Here is a 12,477-nt window from a genome sequence, read left to right on the forward strand (position 1 = left end):
TATACTACCAGAGTTTTCCAATCTTTATCAATACAACTCAGAAATATTAGTAAATTATGAATAAATCCACTAATAAACAAAAAAGGACAGATATATGCGAGAAAAGTAAAGCAAAAAAAAAAAAAAAAAAAATTATATAAATGCAATTGGAAATCACAGCGACAAATTTGCTGCTTCCGTAAGAGCTGCCCTCCATTGCATGTTTCTACTTGTTTTCAAAGTCTAATGTATGAAATGTGCACACTTCAAACTGTCCTTAATAAAAGAATCATGTTCCAAATCTGTTACGAATGTTTGCTGGACATTATTTTTTCATACGGGTGAAGTGCACATTCACACATTCTAAAGTGCCTTAGGAATTTCTAAAGTGCCTTTGCTGGACATTCTTTTGAAGTGGTAGTTTAGGTAGTTTCCCTACTTTAGTTAGTGATATCAAAATTATATGTTATACAAATCATTTGAGTTTAATAATGTCAGATATGAGTCCAGTGTTTGAAGATATATAGCATTATATCACTCTTACTTGTAACAAACAGAGTGCACTAAAAGCCAGCAAACAATACCAATTAAAAGCCCAGAGATAAAAATTAAAAATAAGTAAAACGCCAGACAACCAATGAGCAAACACAAATTGAAATTGAAGAACAAACCCAGCCTTGTTCGTGTGGATTGATCGAGATTTGACCATTACATGAGTCCAGAATAATTGGTGCCTCTGCCCCTCTCACCATCAATTGCCATCTTTCGAGATCAACTTTGGCAAAAGAAAATCTTCTTCTAAATAAGAGAGTGCAGAAAAAGCAGGTCAGTGGAAAATTATCACAACAGATTACAAGTTTATGTGCATGGAATATTAATACCTGAAATCCAAGTATTAATGATCGATCATAGTGTACTTCAAGGCCTCAATCGGTACTTGATGATGATGATACTAGAGCTAGCTGAACCTTGTGCGTGACCAAAATCACAAGCAGGTAATTCCAAAGCACCTCAAAAATGCTAACATTGCTCTGCCAGTCTGCCTATATTTTTTTGTCTTGCCATGTCTTTAATCTTTTTGTTGGACGATGAGGTTCCTGTTCTCGTTCTCGTTCTTGTTCCCCATTGTGATGATCATCGTGTACTTCCCCGTAATTGCTGTCATATGATACTAAAGATGCTACAGCTGCCCCTTCTGTGTGCAAAGCCACCTGATCAGAAATGCTAGCATTGCTCTGCCTATATCTTTCTCGTGCCAGGTCTTCACCACTTACATGATCCTCTTTCATATTAGCCAGGTGGACCCCGAAACTTTTTAGGAGCAACCCTCTGGCAGGGTGCAAAGGCGCATAAGACACTCGAACCACAAGATCCACCACCTCTAGCTCCTTGAAAGCAATACATGTCAGATGCACTAATACATGATCTTGAGCTGATGACTCTGTCGCTTTTGATTTAAAAAATTGCCAAGTAGAGCCATGACACACTTTTTTATCAATCACAACCCGCACAGAACAACTATTATCTTGGGAGATTGCTTGACTCATCTTAGACAAGCCACTGGAAAAATCTTGGGTAAGTTCAAAAACAAGACAGACAACCAATCCTATTCTCTCAGCCTTCAGATTCCTAGGGATTTTTATCAAAATTTCACATATATCAGGAAGCACACGTGTGTCCACCTCACCCCCATCAAACCAATTTGGAACTTCAATTTCCTGGAGGCTTGGAAGAAAAAGATTCCAGCATCTGAAGTTCAGATGCTGATGTAAGCCGGCATGCACCAGCTGCAAGATGCATATGGTTGTGTTAACTATTAGTAGTCAAACTTGTAAAAAAGAAAAGAAAGATTATGTGTGTGGAGAGAGAGATGGAAAACCTGATTAAGCAATGCTTTTGCCATCGTCGACACCACGTCCATGCCAAGTTTATCCATCAGTCTATTGCAATTAGACAAGTGCATCCAGCGAAGACGTCCAGGAGTGTCTTTCTGTTCCAGTATATTTGACAATTTTGAAAATCTTTCCAACGATACGCAATCATCCAGCTTTATAACTCGTATATTTGGTGGAAGTTCTGAAATGTCTCGAAGCCTCTTGCAACCACTCAAATTAAGAGACTGCAATTCGCGAAATTTGCTGATGCATGCCGGAAGACTATCAAAACTGCTTCCTGATAGATTAAGGCTCCGTAATGTGGACTCACAGTCAAGATTCGTTAGGAAATCAGAGACCACTGATAATTGGCATCCTTCAAATTCAAGATGCCGTAGCCGGGGAAACAATAATGAACCAGGATGATCATGCCCATTGTTTGAATTAGATGGAAGCATCAAAGGAAGAGATTCTGCACTTGATGAAACCAAAGCGCTCGCCCCTGCCCTGCTTGGAAATGTCACCAGTTTTGGGCACCAAGAGAGGTCTAGATCTTGCAGCCCTCCGTAAACACCGTGCGGCACATTTGTAAGGTTTGCACATCCTTTTAGTTTCAATTCTCCAAGGCGAATGAGATTTCCAATTGACAGAGGCAATTCTTCAATCAGAGTTTCAGAAGCGTCCAATACCTCCAAGGACGTGAGATTCCCAATTGAAGAAGGCAGTTCTCTGATGGAAGTTTTAGAAACGTTCAATTTCACCAAGGACGTGAGATCCCCAATTGATAGAGGCAGTTCTTTGATGGGAGTTTTAGAAGCGTCCAATAACGTCAAGGAAGTGAGATTCCCAATTGAAGAAGGCAGTTCTTCAATCAGAGTTTTAGAAGCGTCCAATATCCTCAAGGAAGTGAGATTCCCAATTGAAGAAGGCAGTTTTTGATGGGAGTTTTAGAAACGTTCAATTCCACCAAGGACGTGAGATTCCCAATTGAAGAAGGCAATTCTTCGATGAGAGTCCCAGACAGATTCAATTCACATAAAGAAGTGCAATACCCAATCGATGAAGGCAATTCTTCAATGTCAGTTCCATACGCGTTCAATATCTCCAAGGAAGTGCAATACCCAATCGATGAAGGCAATTCCTCAAGGGGAGTTCCCCACAGGTCCAATTCTCTTAAAGAAGTAAGATTTTCAATCTCTGAAGAAGGCAGTTGTTTGATTGAAGTTCCATGCAAGTTCAAAACTTCCAAGGAAATGCAACATCCAATCCATGACTGCAATTCTTTTATGCCACTTTCCATTAGATCCAATGTTTTAATGGACTCCATGCTGTGCCCAATTTTTATGAAATTTTCAAGCCTTCGACAAGAGGGAAGCATAAGTGTCCTCATGGATTTCCAATTAACTTCTGTGAGAAAAGTCTCAAGCCTAGAGCAGTCCGAAAGACTCAAATACTCAAGTTTATCGAGGAATCCAACGGAAGAATGCACTTCAACTAAACTTTTACAGTAATCTAGATTCAAACGTCGTAAGTTTGGGCTTCCCGATAAGTCTGACACTTTCGTTAGGTACTGACAACAACTTAGATTTATTGATGTCAGATTTACCAGATGCTGTGAGACAGAGTAGAAAAATATTAGATAAAAAAGATGGAGAGGAAGGAACAGATGATAAGCTAAAGATCTCTGCATGTGTATCCAAAGGAACATACCTTGTATCCATCTCCCAATACTGTGATGCGACTCCTAGGCATATTGATTACAGCAAGTTCTCTTTGAATTAAATTGGATGGCAAAAATTGTAAGGGATATTCAGGCCAATCAACTACCCTCAAGCTATTTGGCAGACTATCAACAGCGCCAGAACAGCGTCCAGCACAGTGTATGAAAAGTCTAAGATTTCGCATGTTGGAGAAAGTGGTCCCACTTAAACATATCACATCTGAATCTTTGGGCAGCTTCACCTTGATGCCTATAACATTGGTTGTTCCCTATTATGAAAATGCAATAGTATTAACAAACCAAGCTCTTTCTCATATAATTAAATTTCATATTCTACATAGGTTTTAGGATTTTAAACAAAAATAATTAAAGTTGAGGTGAATTTAGATATGCACTTACAGTATTCTCTGTTAGAACACGGTAAACATCTTCATGAAACCACAACCTGCTACGCTTTCCAGGGTCATTGGGCGACTCTTTGTGAACTATATCTCTACCCAGTTCTTCTAGCAAGTCATGCATCCAAATGTGACCCGTAGATGTATTGATGAGGGCCTTGTCTATGAGCACGTTGATACCATACTTAGCAGGTTTGCGGCGAGAAGCTTCTAGTGCCTGTATCACGTGGTCTGTATATTCACCTTTGAAGAAACATGCAATGTCGAGAAAAATTTCTTTCACAGTGTCATCCAGTCCTTCGTAACTTATTTGGAGAACTTTTCTAATTGTTGGGCTTTTGAAACCCTCTAATGCAGCTTTCCATTTTTCTACACTTCCACCACATAGAGAAGATCCTAGAACACTCAAAGCTAATGGAAGGCCTTGAGCATAGCGTATAGCACGTTCTGTAAGTTCCTCAAAACCATCCAAAGGTCTGTTTCCTTTGAAGGCATTTCGACTAAAAAGCTCGAGAGCTTCATGATGAGCCAATTCTTTGACCTCGTATATTAAATTAACATTATGACCTGTCAGCAATTCCTTATCCCTTGTCGTTATGATGATTTTACTACCCATACCAAACCAACTAGGGTCACCGGCTAACTTGTTTAACTGATCCATGTCATTCACATCATCAAGAACCAAAAGAACCCTTTTGTACTGCAACCTATCCTTGATCATATTGATTCCTCTAGCTACATTGGCCACCTTCAATTTTGTTCCCCCTAGAATCTCAAAAAGAAGTGTTTTTTGTAATTTGATGAAGCCTCTGTCATGCATTGAATTTTCTCTAACATTTTCCAAAAAACAACTCCCATCAAACTCATGAGCAATCGAGTTATAGACAGCTTTTGCAATTGTTGTCTTACCAATTCCACCAGTTCCCCATATCCCTACCATATGAACATCTTTTCCCTCAACACCTAAAAGCCTATGAACATTTTGCACACGAGACTCTATTCCAACTGGGTACTTGGTTACCTCCAAATATGTACGTTCTATCACTTTCACTGAGATTTCTTCAACGATTTGATTAATAACATTGGATTCAGAGCAATGCCTGGACATTTAAAATAAACCTCATTTAATCAAGAATACAAACACACATTCACATTTACAGTCACAGATAAAATAAAATATATTTTACCCCAGAACCATAATATGCAATATCTTTTGTTTATCTAATTTACATAAGTTCCATTACCTCTGTCAATGATCATGTCAAAACCTTCTGTATTCTGAGGAACATGGGCGAGCAGATTCCAACTCTTCCTAAACCTATATGTTATTATGTTTCTCTGATATTCTTATTCATAGGAAGAGGACAGCAAAAAGAATCAAACTCGCCAGGCAGGTTTTGGAATTTGCTCTTACCATCAAGAATCAAACATGCTTGAAATTAATTGTGTACTTCATTGATTATACTATAGTAATTGCGATATATAAAGGGATTAGTATGGCTCTTGAATCCTCAAGTTTTTATTTTTTAATCAAAACAACAAAGAAATTGATAAGAAGAAGACTGATAGCTGGAACGGGAATTTAAAGCAGGTGAATAGAAACATACTCATCCAAGAGAGGCCACCCTGACAAATTTGCTGCTTCAGAGAGAGCACTCTTCCATTTCCGGACCTTGTCCGGGTTATCTTTGAATTTGCATTCATGATTAGCAAGTGCCTCCCCAAAGCTACCTCTGTGATTTCGTATATCCGAGGGATCGACTTTGTAGAAAACTGGTCGAACCTCTTGTTGATTTGTTCTCCTGCAGTCGAGGATCTTGACAAGTTCATCCAAGCACCACCTGGACGATGCATAGTTTTTAGAGAACACAATGATTGAAATCCTCGACTGTTCAATTGCTTGGAGAAGTGCTGTTGATATTTCTTCTCCTCTTCTGAGCTGATCATCCATGAAGGTGTTGATTCCCTTCTGACGCAAAGCGCTGCACAAATGGCCTGTGAAATTATTGCGGGTATCCTCACCTCTAAAACTCAAAAAGACATGGTATTTCCATGGATGGGTGGAAGAAGAAGAAGAAGAAGAGGCTTCTTGAATGATCACCATTGAAAGCTGTGAGATAACAAGAGAGACTGTGAAAGAGTTTCTGGACTTTGAAGAAGAAAGAGGCAGAGTTCATCGGATTCTCAAGTCACTAATAAAGCAAAGGTGCCGAGGAAGTTTCCTCGTAATGTTTCCCACGCGTTTCCACAATCACAAAGCAAAAGTAGAACCATTGGATTAAACAATGTCCACCCATCCGTAAAGTAGAATAGCCAATGAGGCCACACTGTCCAGTCTCCATTGTTTAATCCAGTCCCACACTCACACCAGTTTTGACCATTTGGTGTAACAAAATGAAGGATAATTGGATAAAGGTATTTAAATCATATCCAGACATCAAACAATTTTCAAGCTTGTTATCTAGTTGATTAGCATTTGATCTAGAGGTAAAATTAACATGCATCTAGAGGTAAATTAACATGCCTGTTAAGTGTTGGTTAAGGTCTCAAATTCACCATCGCCACCCTTTTTGAGAGAGAGAGAGAGAGATAGAGAGATAGAAACGCATCATCATTGCTTAATACCACTTCGATCATTTCAAATTAGAAAGTAACATTAGCTTCCTTTGCTGCCAGTAAAAGAATACATTTGCATGTTAAAGTTTTAGCTCCTACAGCAATCTTTTACAGTGTGCTGGAATTAGAATAGCTTACCCATTTACTGACAAGCGGTCCTCCAGATTTAAGCTGCAAAGCATCCATGATCTCCTTTCCATTAAGTAATGGCTTTACATCCCACACTTTATCTAGACCTGCTCCACGAAGACAAAAATCAGGATAGGCTGGACAGCCACACTCACCCATCCATGTACACAGAGAGTGAGAAAGAGACGAACACAGAGAGCATTTAAAGCTAAAGACATGGGACAATTTTCTTGTCTCAAAGCTGCTACATGAGAAAACCCACTGTCTCAGGTTCTCTGAGTCACCAGTATAATAAGACATTCTAGCAATCTTCTCTAACTGAAACTAACAAATACCACATATATATCATCTGAAACATGTGGTTAAAAGAGTCTGTTGATACCTAGATTATTTATGGCCTTTTCAGCTTCTACAAACAATGCTCTGCGATCTTCTGGTTTGAGATTCTTGTCTAAGACGTTGGTGGGATATAAAAGTGTAGACATCAGCAAAGCAACTCGCCAAAAATCTTTAATTTCTTGTAAAAGAAACCCTGGACAGTTGAAAGTGCAAGGTTGACAATAAGAAGTTAAGTGGCTCAAAAAAAGAGTTCAAGGTAATTGCATGTTGAGGTGTAAACAACGCTGTTAATCAATAACCCAATCAGGAAGAGTCATTTAGAAGATGCAATACACAGAAAAAAAAAACAAAAAAAAAACAGCAAGCTTGATTTTAATTGAATACTACTCTAAACTCCTGAAGTATTTCCCAACGATTCATCATGATACACCACCAAAGATGCATGCCAAACTAAGGGACATAATATCCATTCAGAGACACAAAACAAAGACAATGAGTGACTTATCACAGACTACACTGCTACCTGTTGTGGTAGATTTTGATTCTCAGAAGACTTATTTTCCTAGATGACTAATCCAAAAGTTTTCCTTTATTTACTATACTGAGGATACTGACAATGTCACCAAATTAACTATACATGATGACATCATTCTTGGATTTTCATATAATGAAAAGGCTTTTTTTTTTTTAACAAGTCCAAGGGTTTTCCTTTAAGAACTATAGTAAGGATATTGATGACAATAATCATAACAAACATATGTGATGATATCAGTCAGGGACTTAGATGCAGATATGGAGCTTCTAACTATGACAAATGCACTAACAGGATTATCACTGCTCAATTCAGATTAGCAAAAGGCATGCAAAGAGACATATTATGGATTCCAAAAGTATGCAATACTGAAAACTTGGCTCAGCAAAACAATTATGACTCAGGAACTTATACCTGTTAACACTCGGAGTTTTGATTCTTTCGATGTAAGAGGCACATCAACATATTCTCTTCCCAAATCAACTTCGGCGAGTTTTACATCCCCATTTGGTACAAAGTGAGGAAGCAAAGACAAAAACTTCTCCAATGCATTGTGTAAATTAATAACCTGTTACAAAGATAATTTAGTGACGACATGTATAATAACTGCGCATTCAAGAAGTAATGCTATAACTATCACAAGAGCTTAGCATGTCTGCAAAGTATATTAATCGGGTAGAGAGAAACAAACTCAAACTCACAGTTTCAGCATCGCTGACTCTTTGTTTAAGGGAGTCTCTGAAAATATAATTCACGACAGGAACCTATAGTGAAAGAACAGAAGTTAAATGCTAAAATACAAATTGTTCAAAAAAAAAAGAAAAAGGACGTGCTAAAATAAAAGCTTGATATCAACCATTCACATAATACCTACATGCTCCAAAATGAGTACACTAAACTATGAACTAGTTAACTCTTAGCCCCTTCTCACTATAACAACAGCAAAAGAATTCTTGCTTCTATTTAACAATTATGACATTAGTCTTTACTTTGTCCATTCCATTTAACTGATGGTTCACAAATGAAGAAAAAAAATGTTAAATACGTATTTAATAACATTTTCTGGTAATATGATGGCTTAACCAAAATATGTTATTGTTGGCTTAATATTCAATTCTACAGGCTATATGATGGTTCACAAATGAAGAAAAAAAGAGGTTTCTAGCTTTCCATTGTTTGGTTATTCACGAAATTGAAACAGAAACTAAAATAAAGAGAAATAACTCTCAAATATTGTTTTCAAAAGAGGTGAAGAAAGCCGTACATCTTTTGCTTTCCTATCTTTATACACGGTCTTCCTATGTGGAAGGAACATTGCAGCATAAAAGGAGAGCCTTCTTTGTTCTTCCTGAAAAACAAAAACACAGGAATAGAATTTGAAGAGTTGTAAAAACTAACAAATAAGTATTGAATAACTACTACTTTAAGATGATAATAAATAAATAAATAACAAAAACTGCTAAAGGGGTAGAAAAGAACATTATTGTATTAAAACCAGGCAATCACTCACATTGAAGGTAGAGTGCCCCACTAATTGAATAAGATTCCAAGTACAATCCAAGTACGCAACACAATCGCTGGATCAGGTAAGAAAAATAATCAATTAGCATTATACCTTAGAAAGAAGCAGGGGACAAAGAAGGCAAAGGCAGAATTAGAATGTATTTTATATGTTGAATCAAGAATGATGCTTTGATAATAGTCCTAGAACACTAGTCGGGAAATACATTGAAGCAACAATTCTTATGAACTAATATTTCTAATATGTCTACAAATATATGATATCATAGCTATACTTGTTGAATGCCGTTTTCTTAAGTAACCATACCTGTCGCATCCTTCTGATGGCTCACACTGTGGATGAAGACTGAAGACAACCCAAAATAACTTCAAGTCACATATATAGGTCATAGCTTGGGCAGGTTGGTTTCCGGACATCATCAGATCAATCTGATTAAGGAGAAGAAAGAAAATAATGAGTAGATAGTTCCTATGTACCTCTGGAAGCTTAAATTCCCAGTAAACTGCAGAACAACTATCAGTGAATGGTATGCTAGACAGGAACTTACTTCAGCTCCAATTTGCTCTCTGCTAATTTTAGCTGATAGAGCAGCTTTCACTTCATCACAGGCAGCAGCTTCCTTTAGTTGTTCATCGAGTATGAATCCGAACCTTGCACCTAAACCAAATGACCAAAGTATGGTATGAGTGTTACATTTTAAAAGGTGTGTATAAAAGTGAGAATCTGTTAAAATTTGTCAGGAAAAAAAAAAAACCTTTGGTCCTTTACTATATACTCAAGTGTTGCTAACTGAATAAAAAGGAAGCAAACTAAGGAGATGAATATATTTGTCTTATACTTTTATTTCTTAAAAAGTAGCCTAATAAAACTGAATTTTCAAGGATAAGATGGCAAGTACCAAAACGGATAGCTCGAAGAACTCGTAGCGGATCCTCCATAAATGTATCCTTTGGTGGTAAAGGACTAGCAATTTTCCCACATTTTAGATCTTCAACTCCTGCAAAGCAGAAAAAATGAATAACTTCATAAACAAAAATAAAAATAAAAATAATGATAATGATATTTTGAAACCAAAGTGGCAGATCCATTTGTGGGTTAAGAAAATCTGGAAAAATAAAGACACACTGGAAACTAACCTCTATTAGTCCAATCTTCAATGGATTTGGTATTGATATTGTAAAATAAGCTGTACAACGAAATGAAACAACCATTAAAAGCACAATTTATTCCAATCAAGTATAGATAAGATTAAAAGTGTGGTTACTGTAGAGAAAAGGCAGGTGTATTAATTGCAGAATACATATCAACAAGCACTATCTAAAATATTGATCTCATTTGCAGCAAATTCTTAGAGAAGACATATACCTGTTAATAGTTAGATCCCTTCTCAGTGCATCCTGTTCTGGTGTGCCATACTTTTGCTATAAGACAAAAGAAAAATATAATCATATATTCAACTTGAGTAGCTGAGAATTTCATTCAACATGTTTAACTCACTATTTGCAGCTAGCTGACTGAAAATTTGATAAAAATTGAAAAAAATAATCCAGAAGATAATAAAGTTATTCTTGATTCATGGTGTCTAATGGTTCGGCACAGTTATACATATTAACCTTAACCTTATTCCAACCCAGATGGGTAGATAGAACAGCCCTACATAAAATTCCACAATACTTGGCTTCATGGATAATCTAGTTTCCTTTTCCTCACCCATCATAACTCCACATCTTGGTGTTATTGTGTTTGTGACACAGAACACACATGAAGATGTCAAATCTTCCATAGCCTTTGAATTGTCCAAAATAATGGAGCTTATACACACAAAAGACACTGTCTATCTCAGAACTTTAAGAGCTAAATCTGGTTCCATCCTTCCTTATACAAAAGTAACAGAATGTGGCTATTTTCAGTGTACTCTCTACCCTTATTCCAAATAAGATAATGTGACTAATGTCCTAGAGCTCAAATCAGTAACAAACAAAACTCTAGAAGATCCATACATCCCAGAGCAAGAATTTACCATAGTGGGAATGCGGCTATCATCACTGTACTCTTCACAACGTAAGTTCACAAAATCAACCCATACATTTAAGATGCGCATCCTCGCCGTTTCCAAATGTTTTGATTGATCGGGATTACTGCAAGATAACAAAAGATATTAAGACATGGGAGCATACTTACGACTTAGATATGCATCAATACATATATCAAAGCCACTTACCTTGGAATGATAGCGATTCCTTGAACCTCTTCCCCCACAGACAACAAGTAGTCTCTCACCTTCTCAACAAATTTGCTGCCCATCATATCTTCCAAAGCAATGTCAATGTCCTTGCATTCTTTTCCCAGAAGCTGCATATTCAAAACAGAAAATGGTCAAAGCCAAATTCTTTGTTTCCCCAGAAATCAAATTTTTTTCCCTCCAACCACCAATTCACCAATACAAACCTGCGACACGAAGCTCAGTCTTAAGTCCATAATGGTCAAGCGTTCCAAGCAGCCTCTCGAATATCTTCTCTTCAGTTTCGTCAAGTTCAATGGTATCTCTCACATGTACAGTTGGCGTAGACATCACCATCGTTGCTCCTTCTGGGCCTGATAATCGGGTCCCCTTCTGCCTTGTTGTATACGATTTCGGAGAGAGTCGAAAAGGAAATCCTAAAGAATATGTAGCTTTCAACCTTGCTCCCTTGATTACAGTACATACATCAATTACTTGGGTGTTTATGTCATTCAATCAATCTACATAAAAGAAAATGAAATTGAAAAGCAATGTATTGGGTTAGTGATAGGATTCAAGAAATATATAGAAGTGTGGAAGAGGCCTCGAATTGAAAGAAGTGCTTACAATCCCTCCATAAAGGAAATGAAAAAACGAGTCCCTCCAGGGGTTTTGGGTTTTAGACTTTTAGTTGCAACGTGAGTTTCGCCCCGACCCAAGACCCGAGTCCCGGTTAGCATTGGTTTTAGGTTTTGTTTTTTGTTTTTTTCTTGAGAAGAGGTTTTAGGTTTTGTCTCATATTGTTGTTTATGATGATCATATATAGTTTACAACTTTCGAATAAAACACGTATTTAAGTTTTTTTTTTTAAATATCTTTGTACTTTGTATATTTAAAAGGGACTTGTTAGATTTTTCATATTTTTGAAGCCAAACGTATTATATACATGCTATACACGATTTTTACTTTTATTTCCACATTGTACATTGATTATTGAACAAAAATGAATATAAATTTATATTTTAAAATTAATTAATTAAATATTTTACTGAACTTTTCTATGACTATTTGATGAAATGTCCGACTAGCACACATATGTATTTTTCACGTACTGTACACGTCCCATATTTTAGTAGCTATGAAGATG

The 12,477-nt window shown here is 36.9% G+C and overlaps 2 protein-coding genes across 8 annotated transcripts in view; both read right to left on the bottom strand.

Moving 5' to 3' along the window:
• Positions 1-493: 493 nt before the first annotated feature.
• The window catches only part of LOC133709162 (disease resistance protein RPV1-like), a 56,185-nt gene continuing 44,201 nt past the window's right edge, over positions 494-12,477 (bottom strand). For 3 of the 7 annotated variants that reach the window (XM_062134807.1, XM_062134805.1, XM_062134806.1), the window contains 19 exons: positions 11,331-11,461; positions 11,130-11,247; positions 10,475-10,530; positions 10,246-10,295; positions 10,008-10,106; positions 9,657-9,766; positions 9,416-9,537; positions 9,098-9,164; positions 8,852-8,935; positions 8,289-8,351; positions 8,002-8,155; positions 7,099-7,248; positions 6,726-6,823; positions 5,579-6,081; positions 3,973-5,071; positions 3,564-3,842; positions 1,859-3,465; positions 861-1,766; positions 494-777 (listed from right to left, as the gene is read on the bottom strand). In XM_062134807.1, the coding sequence (XP_061990791.1) occupies positions 2,752-3,465; positions 3,564-3,842; positions 3,973-5,071; positions 5,579-6,081; positions 6,726-6,823; positions 7,099-7,248; positions 8,002-8,155; positions 8,289-8,351; positions 8,852-8,935; positions 9,098-9,164; positions 9,416-9,537; positions 9,657-9,766; positions 10,008-10,106; positions 10,246-10,295; positions 10,475-10,530; positions 11,130-11,247; positions 11,331-11,416 (3,852 nt within the window). In that variant the 5' untranslated portion in view covers positions 11,417-11,461 and the 3' untranslated portion in view covers positions 494-777; positions 861-1,766; positions 1,859-2,751. Of the gene's footprint in view, positions 778-860; positions 1,767-1,858; positions 3,466-3,563; positions 3,843-3,972; positions 5,072-5,578; positions 6,082-6,725; positions 6,824-7,098; positions 7,249-8,001; positions 8,156-8,288; positions 8,352-8,851; positions 8,936-9,097; positions 9,165-9,415; positions 9,538-9,656; positions 9,767-10,007; positions 10,107-10,245; positions 10,296-10,474; positions 10,531-11,129; positions 11,248-11,330; positions 11,462-11,557; positions 11,924-12,477 lie in introns of those variants that run through there. The other 4 variants (XM_062134803.1, XM_062134804.1, XM_062134808.1 and 1 more) reach the window with 4 other exon arrangements.
• On the bottom strand, positions 1,023-2,311 carry LOC133711460 (disease resistance-like protein CSA1). Its single transcript, XM_062137581.1, has 2 exons — positions 1,859-2,311; positions 1,023-1,766 (listed from the first exon to the last, which is right to left on the bottom strand). The coding sequence occupies exons 1-2, from the start codon at positions 2,309-2,311 to the stop codon at positions 1,023-1,025; spliced, it is 1,197 nt and encodes a 398-aa protein (XP_061993565.1).

This window comes from Rosa rugosa, chromosome 5, assembly GCF_958449725.1.
Source record: "Rosa rugosa chromosome 5, drRosRugo1.1, whole genome shotgun sequence".
NCBI classification, from domain to species: domain Eukaryota; kingdom Viridiplantae; phylum Streptophyta; class Magnoliopsida; order Rosales; family Rosaceae; genus Rosa; species Rosa rugosa.